Genomic DNA, 21,774 nt, shown 5'->3' with positions numbered 1-21,774 from the left:
CTAGGACTCAGCTGCTTGCTCAGGTCTGTGAGAACCATCCCATTGGGATGGGACCAATCACCACCTGTTACCGGGCAGAGTACAACTTTTTGGCCAATTCACTGTCTACCCAATCTCTCTCTCCCTGGTGCCAAAATGTCTGAAGCTCTGTTCAAACTAGCAGAGGCCAGCAGAGAGTTCTCTCCTGTAACTCCTGAGCTCCTGAGTTCTTCATTCCCACTGCTGCTTGACTTAAAGACACATGTCCATTAATCACCTATGGACCAAAATGGATAACGGGAAAAATAAAAGAAAGTGGAAATAAGGGAATAAACGGGAAGGAGCCTTACAACCCATACTATCCCTTTCACCAGTAAACAGACACTAAGTATTCATTTAGAACCCGACCTGTGTCCTCCAGCTTCACACACAAATTACCACTACCGTCTTTAATGGGTCCTATTCTCTCCCTAATTATCCTTTAACCCAAAATGTACTTGTCAAACAATTTCCTTTATTTTTCCTGGCAGTATCCTTCCATGTCTCCTTATTGCTCACGTAATTTCCTTTTTAAGTTCCCTTTTGCACATTCTATACGCCTCTAGGGCTTCTACTGTTCTGAGTCCTCGATATCTGCCACAAGCCTCCCTTCTTCCCCTCCTCCAATGTTGTATGTTCCTCGATATCCAGGGTTCACTGGATTTGCTGCTCTCGCCCTTGTTCTTGTTTTTTGAATCCTCCCGTTACGGGTTGGACAGGGCACATCGGTCACTCAGGCCGAAGCCTAAAGTGAATGAGCCATCAGGGCAGTCATCATCTGCTTCCGTGGCAACCACACGAAGGAGAAGGTTTTGAGCTGGGTGAAGCAGAGACAAGATGTGAAGTGGGAATGCGTTGGTATACGCGGATATCAAGATCTGACGGCGGAGTTGGCAAGAGGGCATGCGGCCTTTGGACGGGTGAAGGCGGCACTGTATGACGGCGAAGTGAGATTAGGAGCGGACCGCCCAGCAAGGCTGCGAGTGACTCACAACTCGAGGGACTTTTATTTTGAACGGGTGGAGGCGGCAGAGGCGTTGGCTAAGGCTGAAGAACTGGGACTGGGATGACAGCTGGGATTTGTTTGGTGGGGACGGGATTCTTTTTTCTTATTGAGGGCTTTCTATTTGATTGGGTTTTGTTTCTGTCTCTTAAATGTGGGGTGGGGGGGGGGGGGGGTTTATTTACACGTGTTCTGTTTTTCTTCCTTATGGGTCCTGTTTAACTTCTTGGTTCAAGAAAGGTGGGATTTTGGACACATTGGGCCAGATGGCTGAGGAAGGGGAGGGGAGGAAGGGGGCGCTGTGGCAGGAGGTCACCGCTCCAGCAAACGAAGGTTGGCTAGTGAACGGAAGTGCGGTGGGGGGAGGGGCCCCTGGTTTCTGGAGCCTGGGTGAACAGGTTTCGATGGACCTGGCAGGTGTGAATGATGGGGGGAGGGGGTCGACTCTGAGTGAGGTGTTTGCAAGGGGAAGTGGATGGGGGGATTTTGGGAGGGGGTCGACGGTAACAAGAGGATGGGGCGGGTCTGGCCAGATGGGCGAGGCCTGGGGTACTGGTGATGGCGGATATGTCAGAATGGTGATGTGGAGCATGAGGGGGTTGGGTGAGAGAGCGAGAGATTTTGCGCATTTGAAGAGTTTAAAAGCCAATGTGGTGATATTGCAAGAGACCCGTTTGAGGGTGAAGAAGAATCAGATGAGACGTAGGAGGGGGGGTGAGAGAGTCAGGTGTTTCATTCGAGGTTTGATAGTAGGGCAAGGGGGTGGCAATCTTGGTGGGCAAGCGGGTGAGGTTTCTAGTGGAGAAGGTGTGGCGGGTCGGGAGGGCAAGTATGTGATTGTGACGGGTGGGTTGGAGGGGAGGTTGATGGCACTGGTAAGTATATATGGCCCCAATTGGGATGATGTGGGGTTACACATTAACCCCTGGTGTATCTGCACATACATACGACAGATGGGAGGTACGTGGAGGATCCGGACCCAGGTCTCCTGCAAAGAAGAAGGAGTTGCAGGCGAGGTTTGACCTATTGTCCCCGGGAAAGCGGAGCATCAATCGAGATGGGCAAAGGGAGTGTGTTGGCAGGTCAGCTCCAGGGGGAGGCCACAGTGAGGGGGATAGTTCAGGTGAGGTTCAGGATGGAGGGAGTTGGTGGCGGCTCTGGAACAGATTAATAGGGTGTTTGAGGACTTCTATATGGACGTGTTTAAGTCAGAGCCACCAATGAATGAGCGGGAGATGAGGGAGTTTCTGGGGGGGGGGGGGGGGGGGGGGGGTTAGAATGCCTGAGGTAGGGGAAGGTGGAGGGGGTAGTGTTGGCGGAGCCAAAGGGGGTGGAAGAGGTGTAGGTGGCAATCGGGAGGATACAGGCAGGGAAGGCAGCTGGGCCGGATGGGTTCCCAATTAAATTTAATAAAAGGTTTAAGGACAGGCTGGCGCTGTTGATGGTGGGACTGTTCGAAGACCCGATGACAGGGGTGTCTTGCCACAAACAATGGGGCAGGCCCCCATCTCGTTGTGGCTTAAGAAGGACAAGAACCTGGTGGAGTGTGGGCCGTAAAGGCCCATATCTCTGCTGAATATGGATACCAATACATTGGTAAAGGTGCTGCCATTAAAGTTGGAGGGATGCCTTCCGAAGGTGATTGGGGAGGGGCAGACTGGGCTCCTAAGGAGCAGACAGTTGTCCTCGAATGGGAGGAAGCTGTTGAATGTGGTGCATTCTCCGGCAGTGTGAAGGGCGAGGGAGGTTGTGGTGGCATTAGATACGGAGAAGGCGTTTGATCGGGTGGAGTGGAGTTATTTGATGACGGTATTGGGAAAATTTAGGATTGGGCTGAAGTTTGTGAGTTGGTACAGCTGTTATAAAAGGAGCTGATGGCAACCGTGCGCACAAATAGTATGAATTCAGGTATTTCGCATTGCACCTGGGTATGAGGCAGGTATGCCCCATGTCCCCCCTTCTGTTTGCATTGGCTATAGAGTCCTTGGCCATTGCGCTGAGGAGTTCGGGGTTGTGGAATGGGGTAGTGAGTGGGGGGGGGGGATGGAGGATAGGATGTCGTGATATGCAGATGACTTGTTGTTGTGGGCAGCAGGGTGCCGCAGTGGTTAGCACTGGGACTGCGGCGCTGAGGACCCGGGTTCAAATCTCGGCCCTGGGTCACTGTCCGTGTGGAATTTGCACATTCTCCCCGTGTCTGCGTGGGTTTAACCCCCACAACCCAAAGATGTGCAGGGGAGGTAGATTGGACGCGCTAAATTGCCCCTTAATTAGAAAAATAATAATTGGGTATTCTAAATTTATGAAAAAAAAGATGACTTGTTCTTGTATATTTCGGAGCCGGGATCTTCAGTGGGGGGCATAATGGGCTTCTTACCTCAGAGTTTACAGGTTACAATTTGAATTTAGGGAAAAGTGAATATTTTATGGTCTCCCCTCCGGGGGGCTGCCATTTCATCTGGCAGCGTCTCACTTTAGGTATTTGAGGGTGCAGGTGTCCCAGGATTGGTCAGGGCTCTGGAAGTTCAGCTTCGCTTGGCTAGAGGGGGGGGGGGGGGGTGAAGGCCAACTTGCTGAGGTGGGACAATCTCCCGTTGGCGGACCGGGTACCGGCAGTAAAGATAAATGTTTCTCAGCGATTCTGGTTCTTGTTTCAGTGCCTGGCGGTTTTTTTCCCCAAAGGTATTCTTTAGGAGGGTGGACAGGCTGATCTCCTCATTTGTTTGGGCGGCGAAGGTGGCTCGGATTAAGAAGTGATACTGCAGAGGGAACGGCAGGTGGGGCGGGGAGGGGGGGGGGGGGGGGGGGCAGGCCTCCCACATTTGATGTATTATTATTGGGCGGCAAATGCAGAGAAGATTCAGAATGCATCACAAGGTGGAATAGGGAGGTGGGGACTCTGTGGATGAGGATGGAGGCGGCTCTTGCAGGGCGTGGGAGTTGCGGACGCTGGCAACGGCGCCACTCCCGATGTTTCCAGGGAAGCACTCGGTGAGTCCAATGGTGGTGACTACGCTGAAGATCTGGAGGCAGTTGAGGCAGCATTTTAGGGTGGGATCAGGGGAGGGGGTGCCCTATTCTGTGCCAATTCATGGAATCAATCTACTTGAATGAGCAAATTGAGGCCATTAAGAAGCTTGGAGGTCAGATCACCAACTTGGAGAGGACCTATTCGACAAACACACCCTGGGGGAGAGCAGTTAACGGGAGGTTAAGGAGTGGACCAACCTGGCATCTGTTAGATCTGCCTTCCTTCATCCTGATTGGCCAGAAGGGGTTCCATTGTTCACCAGGGCTATCAGTTAACACTATTAGAACAAAAATTACCGAAATGCTTAGGAAATCAGAAGCACTAAGGGACTTGGGAATCCTTGTTCAAGATTCTCTTAAGGTTAACATGCAGGTTCTGTCAGGAGTTAGGAAGGTAAATGCAATGTTAGCATTCATGTCGAGAGGGCTGGAATACAACAGCAGGGGTGTACTTCTGAGGTTATATAAGGCTCTGGTCAGACCCCATTTGGGGTATTGTGAGCAGTTTTGGGCCCCACATCTAAGGAAGGATGTGCTGGCCTTGGAAAGGGTCCAGAGGAGGTTCACAAGAATGATTCCTGGAATGAAGAGCTTGTCTTATGAGGAACGGTTGAGGACTCTAGGTCTGTACTCGTTGGAGTTTAGAAGGATGAGGGGGGATCTTATTGAAACTTACAGGATACTGCGAGGCCTGGATAGAGTGGATGTGGAGAGGATGTTTCCACTTGTAGGAGAAACTAGAAGCAGAGGACGATCTCAGACTAAAGGGACGATCCTTCAAAACAGAGATGAGGAGGAATTTCTTCAGCCAGAGGGGGGTGAATCTGTGGAACTCTTTGCCACAGAAGGCTGTGGAGGCCAAATCACTGAGTGTCTTTAAGACAGAGATAGATAGGTTCTTGATTAATAAGGGGATCAGGGGCTATGGGGAGAAGGCAGGAGAATGGGGATGAGAAAAAAAATCAGCCATGATTGAATGGCAGAGCAGACTCGATGGGCCGAGTGGCCTAATTCAGCTCCTATGTCTTATGGTTGTGGCATTAAATTGCCCTTCTTGTGACTATAATCCATTGAACAAGATTCTGGAAAGAACAACTTTAATGTCTGTAAAATAAAAGTTGTTAAACCGTTAAAAAAAAGCAAAGCAGACCGCCGCATAATCACATGCCCAGACTGCACCACCCCCATATTAGAGCAATTCCTTATGATAGTAATGTATCAACTAAGACGAACTTAGAGACAGACTCCTCCATTTGATTGGCAAAGGTTTTTCTGCTTTTGTGTTTTTATTATTTTCATGCTAATGTTCTTCTATGTAATGTCCTGTGTACTTTTTTCTCTGTTGGGAGTAATCTTTCAACACTTTAGTGTTAGCATAAACTTTGGAAATCGACCTAATCCCGATTAACCTTTGATAATGGAGGTCTCACACGTCAGATCAGAAGTGGCTTATGAACCAGCTTGTGTCACACGAAGAAACGAGAGAGAGAGGAACATGTGTAATTCTGAGGCTACTGTGGTTTGCCTGCATGCAAGTCAAGATTGATTCATGAACAGACCTCCGTCTGAACTTGTGGATGGAGTTCTGGAGAAGAGGGCAACAATTTCAGCTTATTGCCACTCAGCTCAGGTTCCCGTCTGGTCAGCAACCGTGTACCCCTGACCCGCTGCACAAATGAACAAGATAGGAAAAGTTTTCACAACTCATACAAAAGTTATTCAACGCAGCCAATGAAGGGTCAAAGCATCATTCTAGAATGTGGACCATCGACGACACACTGCTTTCAGTGCAGCATGGACCTCCCATGTATTCCCTTTGAGTCCAGGTCAATACTAGGATCACCGGATTGCTGAATTATGTCACAGAACTAACATATCATAATGTAAGTATGATTTTGCAGTAGAAATTATTGTACAAGCGTGGGTCTGACCGACACAATCCAAAGATGTGCAGGGTAGGTGGATTGGCCACGATATTTGCCCCTTAATTCGGAAAAAAAAATAATTGGGTACTCTAAATATATTTCAAAAAAAGAAATTATTGTACAAATTTGCTGACAATCCCAGAGGCAGAGTTAGCATCAAATGTGAATAGAATCATAGAATGGTTACAACACACGAGGGCATTTCGTCTGTCCATGCTTGTCCTCCCTCTCAGTTAATTCTGCACCCCTACCTTTTCCCTGGAGCCCTGCAAACTTGGTTCTCTTCAGATAGTTACACAATTCCTTTTTGAAAGCCATGTTTGGATGTCCCACCACCACACTTTCAGGAATTGCATTTCAGACCCTACCTCTCACTGTGTAAAAAGGCTTTTCCTCAAGCCCTCTCATTTTCTTTTGCCAAACTTTGGTATCCTCTCAGTATCAACACTCTGTCAAAGGGACAGTTTCTCCCTGGCTGCTCTATCCAGGCCTCTCATGGTTTTGAACACGTCTATTAATTCACTTCTTAACCTTCTCTTCTCTAAAGCAGGGCTGCGCGGTGGCACAGTGGTTAACGCTGCTGCTTCACAGCGCCAGGGACCCGGGTTCAATTCTGCCCTTGGGTGACTGTCTGTGTGGAGTCTGCACATTCTCTGCGGTCTGCGTGGGCTTCCTCTGGGTGCTCTGGTTTCCTCCCAAAATGTCCACAAATGTGCAGGTTAGGTAGGGTTACGGGAATAGGGTTGGGGAGTGGGCCCAGGTAGGGTGCTCTTTCAGAGGGCTGGTGCAGACGCGATGGGACAAATGGCCTCCTTCCGCACTATCGGGATTCTATAATTCTATAAAGTGAGGTGAGAGTGACTGCCTTGGTCGAGTGTGGCATCAAGGAGCCTGAGCAAAGCTGGAGTTAATGGGAATCAGGGAGAAAACTCTCCATTGGTTTGAATCAAACCTGTCACAAAAGAAGGTGGTTGTACTGGTTGGAGGCCAATTATCTCAACTCTAGGACATCACTGAAGAGGTTCCTCAAGATAGTGACCAAATCCAGCAAGACCTAGACAATATCCAGGCATGGGCTGACAAGTGGCAAGTTACATTTGTGTCACGCAAATTACCATCTCTTACAAGAGAAGATCTAACTGACGTCTCTTGACATTCAATAACAGCGTTGAATCCCCACTATCAACATCCTGAAGCTTACCATTGACCAGAAATTGAACTGGACCAGCCATATTAATACTGTGGCTACAAGAGCAGGGCTGAGGCTGGGGATCTTGTAGCGAGTAACTCACCTCCTGATTCCCAAAAGCCTATTCACCATCTACAAGGCACAAGTCAGGAGTGTAATCGAATACTCTCCACTTGCCTGGATGAGTGCAGCTCCAACAACACTCAAGAAGCTCGACACCATCCAGGACAAAGCAGCCAACTTGATTGCTCCCCCTTCCACTCACTCCACCAATGACAAATAGTGTCAGCAGTGGGTACAATCTACAAGATGCACTACAGGAACTCGTCAAGGCTCCTTAGGCAGCACCTTCCAAATCCATGACCACTACCATCTAGAAGGTTAAGGATAGAAACACCTAGGAACAGCACCACCTGGAGGTTCCCCTCCAAGTCACTCACCATCCTGACTTGGAAACATATCACCGTTCCTTCACTGTCACTGAGTCAAAATCCTGGAACTCCCTTCCTAACAGCACTGAGGATGCACCTACAACTCAGGGACTGTGGTGGTTTAACAATGTAGTTCACCACCACTTTAAGATTGCTATGTAAAGTTAAAGTGAAAGGGAATTGTGGGTAATGTATTGAGATGGATAGAAAGCTGGTGAGAAAACCGGAAACAACGAGTTGGAATAAATGGGTCTTTTTCTGATTGGCGGGCAGTTACTAGTGAGGTACCACAGGGATCTGTGCTAGGACCCTAACTGTTCATGTTATATGTTAATGATTTGGGTGAGGGAACTAAATGTAGCGCTGGATTCTCTGATTTGGAGACTATGACCTAACGCCGGCGTGGAAATGGTGGTGTTTTACGACCAAAAAATCGGCACAAAACAGCCACCGATCCTCCGTTTGGTGGGGGGCTAGCAGGCATGCAGCGTATAACACCCGGCTCCAGCTCCGATACAGACGGAGATTTGCCGGGCCCGTGGCCACGCATGCGCACGACGGCGGCTGCAGCGGCCACGCCGTAAAACATGGCACCTGCCGCGCGCGGACCGGGCCTGCCAAATAGTGCCCCCCTTTGGCCAGGCTCGCCACCCCCCCGGACCAACTCCCACCAGTGCCCCCAGCACCTGCCAAAGTCCCCCCTGCCGGCAGATCGGCTCTTGCCTTACTGTGGCGGCGCTGGACTGAGTCTGCAACCGCCATGCCGAGTTCCCGAACAAGACTCTCGCCGTTGGGAACTTGGCTGGTCAGGGGCTGTTGCACGTTTTATTTGAGTGTATTACGCGTTTTATTGGAGTGTATTAACACGCCTCCGTGTAAAGGCCGTGTGCTTAACACTACTACAGCACTGTGTATGTAATTCTGCTCGGAGTCGCCAGGTGCCATATTTAGACACCTCACAAGTATATCAAGGTCAGGTTCAAAGTAATAAACCTGTACACCGATTAGTAAGTTCAAATGATTGAGATTTATTATAACCAATATAATAAATATACATGCATACGCTAAAGACTAATACTTATTTCTACTATTAAATGACTAAATACTTATCTAAGTAGGAACCAGCAAGGTCAGGGGACAAGGCCTTTGTTCCTTTCTGGACTGCACCTTCTGTTCACTAATAGTCGGCAAGAGTATAAGCAATGCCTGGGTCACGTAGCGAGCGTTGTTTTGGCACTTACTGAACGATGGCTGATGCTCAACGGCCGGTGATGAAAGACAGAATCTGGAGGCTGGGGTCGGAGTCAGGATGCAACAGCCTAGGCCGGAGTCTGGAAGCAACAGACCGAATCATGTGCTTGACCTTCTTTTTATAGGTCCTAGAGGTCCGTGCCCCTTGGGGCGGGCTCTTTCACCTGCTAGGTATCGATTGGGCCTTCTCCCAATCGATATTTTCCAAACCCCCCAATCTGAGGGTCGCTTCTCGATGGGTGGGGCGGTCTCTATGGTTCTTTGTGATGGATACTTATGGTGCCGTTTCGTCTGGGCGTCTACTCAATGTATCCATTCAAACCTAAATGTTTCTATTGTGTGGGCCTAGATCTGGATCACCTCATTACTATGCAAATCGTTGTTGCCATTTACACCTTTAGCTGAGATCCTGCACCTGGTCATAAACTGGTTTCTGTACGTGCAGAATGCTAATTATCCTTCTGCAAACTGCTTGTCCTTGCTAAGACTGTTTTCTCCCTGCAGCCTTAGCTGTCCTCCATTTTTGTAGCCCAGTGTCCATCTTAGGTGGCTACAGGGCGGAGCGCATCATGGGGAGGGCCTCAGATAATGCCCTGTGGTCGTCCATATGGTGTCTGGCATACTCCTGGAGGACGCCGTTCTGGAGGGGCCGGAGCATCACAAAAGCGGCACCTCCCCCAATTTCGGCGCCAACGTGATTCTCCGCCCGATCGCCGAACATGATTTCGGAATTGGCGACCGGAGAATCCCGCCTGTAGTATCTCCAAATTTATACAATGTTGGGTGGGAGGGTGAGCTGTGAGGAGGATGCAGAGATGCTTCAGTGGGATTTGGACAGGCTGAGTCAGTGGGCACATGCATGGCAGATGCAATATAATGTGGATAAATGTGAGGTTATCCGCTTCAGTTGCAAAAATAGAAAGGCAGATTATTATTTGAATGGGTGCAAATTGAGAGAAGTGGATACTCAGCGAGATCTTGGTGTCCTCGTGCAGCAGTCGCTGAAAGTAAGCGCGCAGGTACAGCAGGCTGTAGAGAAGGCAATGGTATGTTGATCTTCAGAGCGAGAGGATTTGATTATAGAAATAGAGATGTTTTACTGCAATTGTATAGGGCATTGGTGAGGCCACACCTGGAGCATTCGGTGCAGATTTGGTGTCCTTATCTGAGGAAGGATGTTCTTGCTATGGAGGGAGAGCAGCAAAGGTTTACCAGGCTGATTCCTGGGATGCGGGACCGTCATATGAGGAGAGGCTAAATCGGTTAGGATTATATTCATTGCAGTTTAGAAGACTGAGAGGAGCTCTCATAGAAACTTACACAATTCTAACAGGATTAGACAGGATAGATTCAGAAAGAATGTTCCCGATGGTGGGGAGACCTGACTGAGAGGGTTATAGTTTGAGAATAAGGGGTAGACCTCTTGGGACTGAGGTGAGGAGAAATTTGTTCACCCAGAGAGTGGTGAATCTGTGGAATTCACGACTACAAAAGGTAGTTGAGGTAAAACATGTAATTTCAAAAAGGAATTAGATACAGCTCTTGGAGCTAAAATGATCAAAGGGATTTGGGGAGAAGGCGGGATCAGGGTATTGAACTTTATGATCAGCCATGATCATAATGAATGGGGGAGCAGGCTCGAAGGGCCAAATGGCCTCCTCCTGACTCCATTTTCTATGTTTCTATTTATGTTTCACAAGGGCAAGTAGAGATGGGCAAGAAAAGATGGCCGAGCCAGCGATGCCTACATCCCATAAATTAATTTTTTTTTAAACGGTTTCAGATTTCCGATCTATACACCTATTTGAGTTCACTCATCTCCCAAATCGTTCTCAGATCTTTTCTGCGCCGATTCCAATGCAATCACAAGTTTCCTAATGTTAGGTGCTCCAAAATTGGACTCAATACCCCATTTGGGGAGATGTGTGTGAACGTTGCGGGTGGTGGTGGGGGGGGGGGGGGGGGGGGGGGGGGGGGGGGGGCTAATCACGTTGATATGTTTTGTTTGGTCCTGTCCCAAGCTGGAGGATTACTGGAAGGAGGTGTTTAGGGTAATTTCTAAAGTGGTGCACGTGAAGCTGGACCCGGGCCCCCGGGTGGCCATATTCGGGGTGTCGGTCCAGCCAGGGTTGGAAACAGGTACAGAGGCAGATATCGTAGCCTTCGCCTCGTTGATCGCCCGAAGGCGGAACCTGATGGGTTAGAGAGCAGCCTCTCCACCCTGTGCCCTGGCGTGGCGGGGGGACCTGTTGGAATTCTTGACTCTTGAGAAGGTTACGTTTGAACTGAGGGGAAGGACAGAGGGGTTCTACAATTCATGGACATTATTCATTATGCACTTTCAAGAACTGGATAACATAGAACATTAGTTGGCGGGTGATGGATGGGAGGGTTGGGGGGAGGGGGGCAGTGTGTGTTAATGGCGACTATGGGTGATTCCTGATTCCTTTTTGTCATTTGTTTATGTGAACATGCAGGCTAATGTTTGGGATTTGGTGGGAGGATGGGATCGTTGTTATTGATATGGGGATTGGCATATTTGTTATTGATTATTGTTTATTGTTGGTGGGTGTAAATTTGGGAGAAAATGTGAAAAAGGAGAATAAAAAATATTAAAAATAAAAAATACCCCATTTGGGGCTGCAGCAGTGTTTTATAAATGTTCACCTGAACTTCCTTACTTTTATACTCTCTGCGTCTATTTATAAAGCCCAGGATGGAATCACTCAAGTCATAAAGAACAGGGCACACTTGGTGAAGATAAGGGCCCTATTAATAAGAGGGCTGTGTCACAGCCATAAGATGCTGTCCATGGCTTTGATTGGGAAACTTTCATTACTCTGACATGGACAGAAATCTGATTGGAGAAGTTAAAACATGGAGTTGTAGGAAAGAGGAGCAAAGTTTTAGGAAGTGTTGGCACATTCAAGAACTTTGCAGAGGAAAGGAAGGTTGGGAATGAGGGTCATCACTACATAAGACCATAAGACATAGGGGCCAATTAGCCAATAGAATTAGCCAATCAGCCCATCGAGTCTGCTTCGCAATTCAATCATGGCTGATATTTTCTCATCCCCATTCTCCTGCCTTCTCCCCATAACCCCTGATTCCCTTTTTGATCAAAAACCTATCTATCTCTGTCTTAAAGACACTCAGCGAATTGCCTCCACAGCCTTCTGCGGCCAAGAGTTCCACAGATTCACCACCCTCTGGCTGAAGAAATTCCTCCTCATCTCTGTTTTAAAGGATCATCCCTTTAGTCTCAGTTAGTGTCCTCTGCTTCTAGTTTTTCCTACAAGTGGAAACATCCTCTCCATGTCCACTCTATCCAGGCCTCACAGTATCCTGTAAGTTTCAATAAGATCCCCCCTCATCCTTCTAAATTCCAACGAGTACAGACCCAGAGTCCTCAACTGTTCCTCATACGACAAGCTCTTCATTCCAGGGATCATTCTTGTGAAGCTCCTCTGTACCCTTTCCAAGCCCAGTGCATCTTTCCTTCGATATGGGTCCAACTGCTCACAATACTCCAAATGGGTTCTGACCAGAGCCTTATTCAGCCTCAGAAGTACATACCTGGTCTTGTACACGAGCCCTCTTGACATGAATGCTAACATTACGTTTGCCTTCCTAACTGCTGACTGAACCTGCACGTTAACCTTAAGAGAATCATGAACAAGGACTCCCAAGTCCCTTGGTGCTTCTGATTTCCTCAGCACCTTCCCATTTAGAAATTAGTCTATGCCTCCATTTCTCCTTCCAAAGTGCATAACCTCACACTTTTCCACATTGTATTCCATCTGCCACTTCATTGCCCACTCTCCTAGCTTAGCCAAGTCCTTCTGCAGCCCTCCTGCTTCCTCAATACTACCTGTCCCTCTCCAGATCTTTGTATTATCTGCAAACTTAGCAACAGTGCCTTCAGTTCCTTCTTCCAGATCATGAATATATATTGTGGAAAGTTGTGGTCCCAGCACCGAAAGAGGGATAAAGGATGAATATTCGAAGGAAAGGACAACGATGGCAAATGACAAAGGGAAAGTCAGAGTGACGACCCTGGGATTTCATCCAAGTTGCTGGAGCCCTGTTGCTGATGTGATTGGAGGTAATGTCTCATTCCAAATTTCATACATTGAGCATGAGTGGAAGGTACGCCACCGGTCACCTGCTGAAAGTAGCAGCTCAAATTGTGATGTCCCCTGTTCATGTCTGAAAGTTATGAGTGCCATGAAAACTTGAGAAGCTTTGACTGGTACAAGGAGGCAAGTTCTATCTGATGGCTTTTGCTGCCTTTCATTGTTTAGGAGCTGCAGGGATCAGGCTGTTTGAGGACCAGGAACCTGTGCACATGGTCCTGGGATAATTATTTAATCCCAGGGAGAATTATTTTGGGTGGCCGTTATTATTTGATGAAACCGTTGGCTCTATTCCGCTATGTGCTTTCAGGAAAAATACAGGAGCACACAAAGGCGCTGTGATGCTCCCAGTATTTTATTTATCCCGGTGACATAATAAGCTTGGGAACATGAGTATCCAATGGGATAGAGCACCAGTTAACACTGAGTGCCATTATTGGAGGTTGGAGCAACTAAGGATTTCTTGGACATATTCTAAATCTCTTCTTCAATCATCTAACCACTGATACACAGCACCCCCCCCCCCCCCCCCCACCCCCAGTGATTGACTTCACTGTGACCCAGAGCAATGCACGGTCTGCAGTACAACTAGAATCTGCAAACTGAACATCACACTCCACAGCTATCTGGGAGATTGATAGTAGCCCTATAACTGCACATAAAAAAACTTCACTGAAAACATTTAATCATCCAACTCTAATGAGACCCAACTGTGATGAAAGCAAAATGCTGCAGTGCTAGAGATTTGAAATAGAAGTTAACATTTTGATTTGTTTGTGACTTCTTCAGAACCTCAAAGTGATTCACACTGGGAAGAAGTGACATTAAGGGCAGCACAGTGACGCAGTGGTTAGTACTCCTGTATGCTTCACCCGATGCCTGTGTCTATGTATTTACATTGTATATTTATGTATGCCCGATGTGTTTTTTGATGTATGGAATGATCTGTCTGGACTGTACACAGAACAATACTTTTCACTGTATCTCGGTACACGTGACAATAAACAAATCTAAATCCAACTTAGAGCAATTCCTTATGATAGTAATGTGTTAATTTAATAAGAACTTAAGACACATGAAGGGCAGCACGGTGGCGCACTGGTTAGCACTGCTGCTTCATAGCACTGAGGACCCGGGTTCGATCCTGGCCCAGGGTCACTGTCCGTGTGGAGTTTGCACATTCTCCCCGTGTCTGTGTGGGTCACACCCCCACAACCCAAAGATGTGCAGGGTAGGCGGATTGGCCACGCTAAATTGCCCCTTAATTGGAAAAACAGAATTGGGTACTCTAAATTAACAAAACGAAAACACAAAGAGTCACATTGGACTCGAAAAGTGAACCATGTTTCTTTCGCTCCACGGACACTGTCAGACTTTCTGAGTGTTTCCAACATTGTCCTGTTCTCTTATTATTGTCTGTTATTTTCTTTGGGACCTTTCTCAGAAAGGTGAGAAGATGCACATTCTATGAAGTTAAACAGGGTGTGTTATTTTAATTTTTGCGACTTCTGAAGGCAAAATGGTGTTGGTAACTTTCTCTAAGGAATGTGCATCAGATCACAGAGGGATCTGGGTTTGAATCAGTCTGTGTGGAGTCTGCATGTTCTTTTCGTGTCTGCGTGGGTTTCCTCTGGGTGCTCCGATTTCTTCCCACAGCCCGAAGATGTGCAGATTGGGTGGATTGGCTATGATCAATATCTGGGGTTAGGAGAATAGGGGGAGTGAGCCTAGGTCCATGCAAACTTGATGGGCTGAATGGCCTCCTCTGCACTGTTGGATTCTATGAGTTCTATGGAATGTTTTGGCGATGACAAGTTGTTTTTCCTGAACTAGGTTAAATTGTGGGGCTTCCTGCGGCCGGTTTCTCCCCATTACCCCTGGCTACCTCAGGGCTCTCTTTCGTTTGAGTTTCTCTGGAGCAAAGTAATGAAAATATTTCTGACAGGCACAATTTCCGTCTTTTTAAACCCATCTCATAATGTCTACTTTTTAATTTGATATTATACAAAACGTTTATGATATAAACATTATGCACCTATACACTGCGGAATACAAAATAAAACTTTCTTTATAAGTTATGACCTCAAAAGTCTACATTTTCACGTTAAGTCATTAAAAAGTTTTCAAACTTTGAATTAAAATCTAATCAAACTATATGTATAGTCATTCATAATAATCTTGGTATAAAATATTGATACAACTCGCATAATTTGTACAAAAACTGTGTACAGATTACTGAAGCTGTGCAAAGACAGCGCATAAAGATTCGGATTTCTCCCCCCTTCCTACTTTGCAAACGCTAAAAAAAATGTCCATTCGCAAAATGAGCTGGAGGAGACAAGTTTATGAAACGGTGATTTCTTCCTCATCGCCCTCCTCTTCAGAGGAGAACGTGTGTTGGGCGGTGTGTTGGTGTGACAGGAGGCGGAGGTGTGTGTCCATGCTGTCTGCGCACTTGTACTCGGGCGAGTGGCCTGACGAAGATTTGGGACTGTCTCTGCCTCCCGTCTCCTCCTCGTCCCCCGAGTGCAGTCTGCAAGGCCATTTCTTTCCCACGTCGCTGAGGTCAGGGTGAGGGTTTAACTTTGTGGGTAGGGTCTGTTCCCTGCAGCCCCCGGCCGACAGGAGCTCCCTCTCTTTAGAGTTCCTCCATTTCATCCTTCGATTCTGAAACCAAATCTTCACCTGTCAAAAAAAATAACAATGAAGGTTATTTTTTAAGATACCTTCGGGGATTCACGGTAACTTCATTGCAGTGCTAATGCAAGCCTACTTGTGACAATAAAGATTATTATTATATATATTTGTGAGATGATCAGGCGAGTTTAAAGCGCCTTGAAGGATGGATCGGTAAGAAATCTTACAACACCAGGTTAAAGTCCAACAGGTTTATTTGGAATCACTAGCTTTCGGAGCATAGGTCCTTCATCATTGTCATCTGAGGAATGGTTGTGGACTCTGGGTCTGTACTCATTGGAGTTTAGAAGGATGAGGCGGGATTTTATTGAAACTTACAGGATACTGCGAGGCCTGGGTACAGTGGACGTGGAGAGGATGTTTCCACTTGTAGGAGAAACTAGAACCAGAGGACACAATTTCAGACTAAAGGGACGATCCTTTAAAACAGAGATGAGGAGGAATTTCTTCAGCCAGAGGGTGGTGAATCTGTGGAACTCTTTGCCGCAGAAGGCTGTGTAGACGAAATCACTGAGTATCTTTAAGACAGAGATAGATAGGTTCTTGCTTAATAAGGGGATGAGGGGTTATGGGGAGAAGGCAGGAGAATGGGGATGAGAAAATATCAGCCATGATTGAATGGCAGAGCAGACCCGATGGGCCGAATGGCCTAATTCTGCTCCTATGTCTTATGGTCTAATGAGGGAGGGAGGGGGAGGCAATGGACAGGTTCAGAGGAGGGTGAAGGTTACAAATTACCTGTGAATCCTTCAGCCCCAATTTAGCTGCTAGCTTGCGTCGGTCTGGTTTGCTGATGTACTTCTGCTTCTGGAACATCTTCTCCAATGCTTTCCTTTGGACATCTGAGAAAACAGCCCGACGGAGCATCCCTCTCCTGGGCTTACCCCGGGCGGCGAGCGGCCAAGAGAAGGTCCCCGGGATTGGAACCACAGAGGAAGAGGCTGGGGGAGAAAGATGAGGGGATCATGTTACTTCAGTAGGAAAGATTGGGCAAAACATCAGGCATATGATCACTTGAAAGGCTAGATGCTGCAATGGGCTATAATTAGATTAAATCTTTAGGGCGGCATGTGGCACAGTGGTTAGCACTGGGAATGCGTTGCTGAGGCCCTGGGTTGGAATCCCAGCCCTGGGTCATTGTCCGTGTGGAGTTTGCACATTCTTCCATTCTTTCACCCTCACTAACCCAAAGGTGTGCAGGGTAGGTGGATAGTCCACGCTAAATTGTCCTTAAATGGGGGAAAAAAGAATTGGGTACTCTAAATTTAAAAAAAAGATCAAATGTTTGCATTGTACACTCCAGTGTGATCACATAAACTCGGAACTTAGTCCTGGCAAAAGGCATTAAACTCATTCCAAATTGAGTCCCTTGCATCTTATCCCCAACATCGGCCCTTGAAGGGGACACTGGGAAAGTTTTTTTGGGGGGAAATACATTCACTGGCACGTGTTTTGTGTGAGGGAAAAGCTGATGAACTTATAATGAGCCCATTGGCTGGTTTAAAATGGTGTTGGTGTGGTTTCTCTTTTTAAAAAGGGAGAGTTTCTCCTTTTGGAAGCTAATAGCAGCCAGAAATTCTAATGAGGCGTAAATGGTAATTGTGCAGTAATGAACTAACAGAAAAAGACTCAGCACAGGCCACCAAAGCCATATATTATTGGAACAAAAGACACTTACACATTCACACTCTTTACCGATCTGTATGCCAAGATCAGTGTGCGAATGCTGATTACGGCAGCCTCTTTGCAACCCCACCCCTTGAAAAAAAATCCCATTAAATGGAGATGAAAAGCTATTTATAAAAAGCTTCCAATTTCAGTTTGTGAATAAAGGCGGCGAAAGCCCAACAGTTTGGAGGAGCCTTCGTTTGAGAATGTTAAACTGTGCGGAGACATGTCAATTAAAAGTGGAATCCGTCACGGGGCTGGTGAAAGGGGGAAATGGGATATGGGACTGAGGAAGGAGGGTGCGTGTAATGGGAAAGAGTGATCACAGCAGATATTTCTGAATATTCCCTGCAGGAACTCCAGTTGACTGGGTCATATAAGGAGGGAGGGAGGGAGAGAATTGGGGCGAGGGTGTGCTTTGAAGGCTGTGTGGCGGGGTGCGTTACATCAATTCAAGTTTAACACCGCTGAAACTGACATTCTGAATTTGATTCAATTGGTCGAACTGGGGGAGTTGGAAAACTGCTGCATCTCCTCAGCCTCCTGAATGTCCAGGTTTCTTTTCTGCTGGAAAAGTTATTGCCAATCTGAACAGGAAGATGGTCACTCTAGGTGCATTTACATTTTTCTGGACTGTTTTTTGGGGTCTCTTGCGGGCTCCGAATCCCTGATAACTTGTTAAGGGGGACCTCCCCCCCCCCCTGTCGGCGGAGTAATGAGGCACAGGCAGCCTTTACAGGGGGAGGGGGGGGGGGGGGGGGGAGCTCTGGCCCTGAGACTGCGTGTGGTTGTTCAAGAATGAAGCAGCGATTGGTCATGGCCCTTCAGGCTTTGTTAGGGAGCATTGGTAAAGTGCAGCACCCTGTGGGAAAACTTTAGCCGTGAAGGGAAAGCCGGCAGCCCCTCTGAGAAAGGACCCGCCTCGAACCTAGTGAGTGACAATTCCTGCTAATTTGTAGATCATGGAAGCAGAGCAGAATGTCAACCGTCACTGCGTGTGCTAAATAGAGCATCAAATAACCGCGACTGATTCCGAAGCGTTGTACTTCGGACAACCTCTGAACTCCCTCTCCAACCCCCGGGATGGGTTGGGAAATGTACCATTAAAAAGTATGCGAGAGGCCAGAGGACCCGCGGGGGGAGGGGGGGGGGGGGGGGGGGGGTGGGGGTTGGAGCGGCTAGGTAAGGGTGGGTAGGGGGGGAGGACAGAATCACAGGGCAAGACTCACCTGGCAAGTACGAGGAGCGGAGGAAAGGCTGGAACGACCCTTCGACATAAGGGAAGCAGAAAGCCTTCGGGGAAAGCCCTGGGATTAGCGAGTGGGACGATTCTGCAAGAGATGGAATTTCAAATTCTCACACGTGTGGACTTGGAAACAGCCCCTGCATTTCAGGGGGGTGGGGGAACAACAGTTACACACACTTCCCCAACTGGCAAAGGATAAATAACGACTTTACCCAATTTGTGTGCCTTCTGGGCAACCTCATACATATTTACTTCGAAAAAAGTGTTCATTGAAACACATCACAGTTAGACATCTTGCAGCACATTTAAATAACCACAGATTGCTTCCACCAACGTATATTTTATTTAAACAACAAAATACCGCGCTTGCGTTAGCTTATGTTAGTTATTTAGATATTTTCACGTATTTAGATGGCAATGAACTATTCCATCTCATAATATTGACACAAATTGATTTCAGAAATCAGATGCGTACATTAATTGAAGTTTGTGATATTTTTAAACTTGAAAGTGTCCTTTTTCCTTCCCAAATATTGCAGAGGGAAACGGTCCCCAGGATTGCGAGTTAAAGCTTCATCTGCAGCCACGTAAGCAATATCAGAACATGGTCACATTGCCCCCCCCCCCCCCCCCCCCTACCACCCCTGACTGACACTGGAGATGTGAACACTCACCCGATCTTGGGGCTGACGAGAGGATGGCGTGGACACCGAATTTGAGGTAATTCGAATCGTTGCTGGGAGAATTGGAATGGTGTGGCGAGCAGAGGCTGCCGCTGACCGAGTTGGCGAGGTTGACCTGTTCCGTTGCCACCGCCGGGCTCGGGCTGGTGGCGGAGCCGGAGACGGGCGGGGAGAAGGTGGCCGACACAGATCGGGGAAGGTAGCTGGTGGGCCGGCTGATCCTCAGTAGATCCTCCATCAGGAAGCTGGCCCCCATGGCATGGGAGGAAAAGGCGGATTGCAAAGACTGGGGCAGTGTCAGGGTTGGCGTTGGCCGCAAAAGGCCCGGGTACATTGCAGAAGGAGCAATCACACTTGGGAACATCATGTCTGCAGACGAGCGAGAGGGGGAGGGAGGGAGAGAGGGAGAGAGAGAGAGAGAGAGAGGAAGTTCCAATCAGTCCTGTTCGGCAAAGAGCTTCTTTTTTTTTTTGCAACTTCCCCCCCTCCACTTCCAGTAAGATCCAACTACCAGCTCCAAGACTTATCTACCATCGTCTCTTTCTGCCTGATGTGTTTTATATTGCCCAGGCTGGGTAGGTCTTTTCAAATGTGACAGCTCTCACAATGAATTCCAACAAAGTTCTCCACATGAGTTTCTTTTACCCCGACCTTCCGGCTCGCTGATTGGCCCACTAGAGCAATTTATGATTGGATTAGACTTCATAAGCAAGCAATCACAATGGAGCTCCAACAAAGGAGGTGTAGCCATTAATTCTGGATACTGACCGCCTCTTTTGAAAACACCACTGAAGGATTTGAGCGGGTTTTGTTTGGGTGCGATGCACACAGGCTAATTAAAAGACAATTTTCCAAGTTTCCAATGACATTTTCCTCGTTTGAAAGGAATTATGAAAAGAAAGCACTAAATTTATTTGCTACCCCTGCTGTGCCTACAAAACTGGCCAATAAATATTCATATCTCACACCATAATCTCCTTGTGGAGGCGGGGGGCAAGAGTGAGACGTTTAAACTGCAGACTGCCCTTAACTAGTGGGAGTAAAATATTTGTACATGTGTACAACTCGAGAGAAAATATTATGAGCTAAATTGTAAACAAAAGTGGTGTTAGGATGGTTAACATACAAGCTAAACGGGCATCGTCTTTGTCCACACGTAAATGAACTAGTTAATTATTTAAGAGTCATACAAATCCTCATAGAAGCAAAACTGTGGACACTGAGAATATAGTATTTCCTGCTCACATGTGGAGAAGGTCCAATTTTGATATATCGTTGATATATTTACTCCCCACATATTGCAACTCAAGCTGCAACTTCGGGAAGAAAACATTTCTACGCCAAACAAACCAAAATAGGCACAAAGCACAATATTAGAAAGTGGTCACTTACAACATATGGCGGAGGAGAACAATACTTAATGTGTCCTAGATGTTTAAAGAGAGTTGACTAAACAGTTAATGCGTTATTAAAGAGGGGCTTACAGTCTTTCTGCTGCAGAACAAAACCTGCTAATCCACGATTTCAAAATCGATCACATTGCTCTTCAACAGATGTGTCGAATATTGTATTCTAGAAAAAACGTCGTCTAATCTTTTAATATGCGGAGAAAGTGGGCAACAGCCATATTATCCTATTAACCGCGGCATCAGCTAACTGTCACCATCAGCTGTTTTTTTTATTATTTACTCAACACAATGCTTCAAAAATCGTGTTAGCTGACTTTCAGCAGCTTTATGTCGGTAGAAAATGCGTTTCGAGCCTCTCTCTCTCCCTCTCTGCACAGTGTTCCCAGTCAGCTGTAGATTATCCGCATGTTTCTGTCCCAACAGAGACAACAAAAAACTGCGTGCGTGGGTTTTCAACCCATTGAGGGAGCAAAAATGCGACCCAGCTTCAGCCAGGGGACCCAGTGGAGATATTAATTCGTTTTTAAACTTTGAAAACAGTCCCGCACGGTCACGTTAGCAATCACGCTATCCTGGGCGGACGGGGTTTAAACTTGAATGAGTGGATCGGTGTGTTTCTGCTGCCACATTTGGCATCACACTTGTGCACGGGAAGAGCACGGGTGGGGGTTCGTTGTAAACAAGGTGCTGAGGGTGGAAATGATGCAACCAGAAAGTCTGAGACAACAAGTGCAAAACGAAAAATAAAACAAGTCATCAACTCACTAAGCTTTTTTTCAAATTGAATGTTTTTTTTCTGTCAATGCCAAATTAAATGCCCAACTTAATGGGAAATGTGAGGGGCGAATTTCGTTTCATTTCACTAAAAAAAAGGAGTTCCCTTATCAAATGGTGTTGTTCATTCGCGCGATGGTGTCAGAAGCAAATTCCCTGCTGTGTAACCTGATGTTGGGGAACCACTGTCCACGCTCACTCAGACAGGCATCAAAATCATTTCAGCGAATGCTGCTTCTGGCCAACCTCGAAAGACTTTTTCATTGGCCAAACTTGATGTGTACGATGGAGGATTTGGGAGATTCCTTTGCAGA

At 47.2% G+C, this 21,774-nt stretch overlaps 1 protein-coding gene across 1 annotated transcript; it reads right to left on the bottom strand.

Annotated features, from left to right (window-relative positions):
* Positions 1 to 15,083: 15,083 nt before the first annotated feature.
* dbx1a (developing brain homeobox 1a) lies at positions 15,084 to 19,811 on the bottom strand. The gene is made up of 4 exons (XM_038806140.1): positions 19,269 to 19,811; positions 18,578 to 18,679; positions 16,419 to 16,621; positions 15,084 to 15,668 (listed from the first exon to the last, which is right to left on the bottom strand). The coding sequence occupies exons 1-4, from the start codon at positions 19,642 to 19,644 to the stop codon at positions 15,327 to 15,329; spliced, it is 1,023 nt and encodes a 340-aa protein (XP_038662068.1). The 5' UTR covers positions 19,645 to 19,811; the 3' UTR covers positions 15,084 to 15,326.
* Positions 19,812 to 21,774: the final 1,963 nt, after the last annotated feature.

The sequence above is a fragment of the Scyliorhinus canicula genome, chromosome 9 (assembly GCF_902713615.1).
Source record: "Scyliorhinus canicula chromosome 9, sScyCan1.1, whole genome shotgun sequence".
NCBI classification, from domain to species: domain Eukaryota; kingdom Metazoa; phylum Chordata; class Chondrichthyes; order Carcharhiniformes; family Scyliorhinidae; genus Scyliorhinus; species Scyliorhinus canicula.
This window is presented reverse-complemented; position numbering and strand designations above follow the sequence as displayed.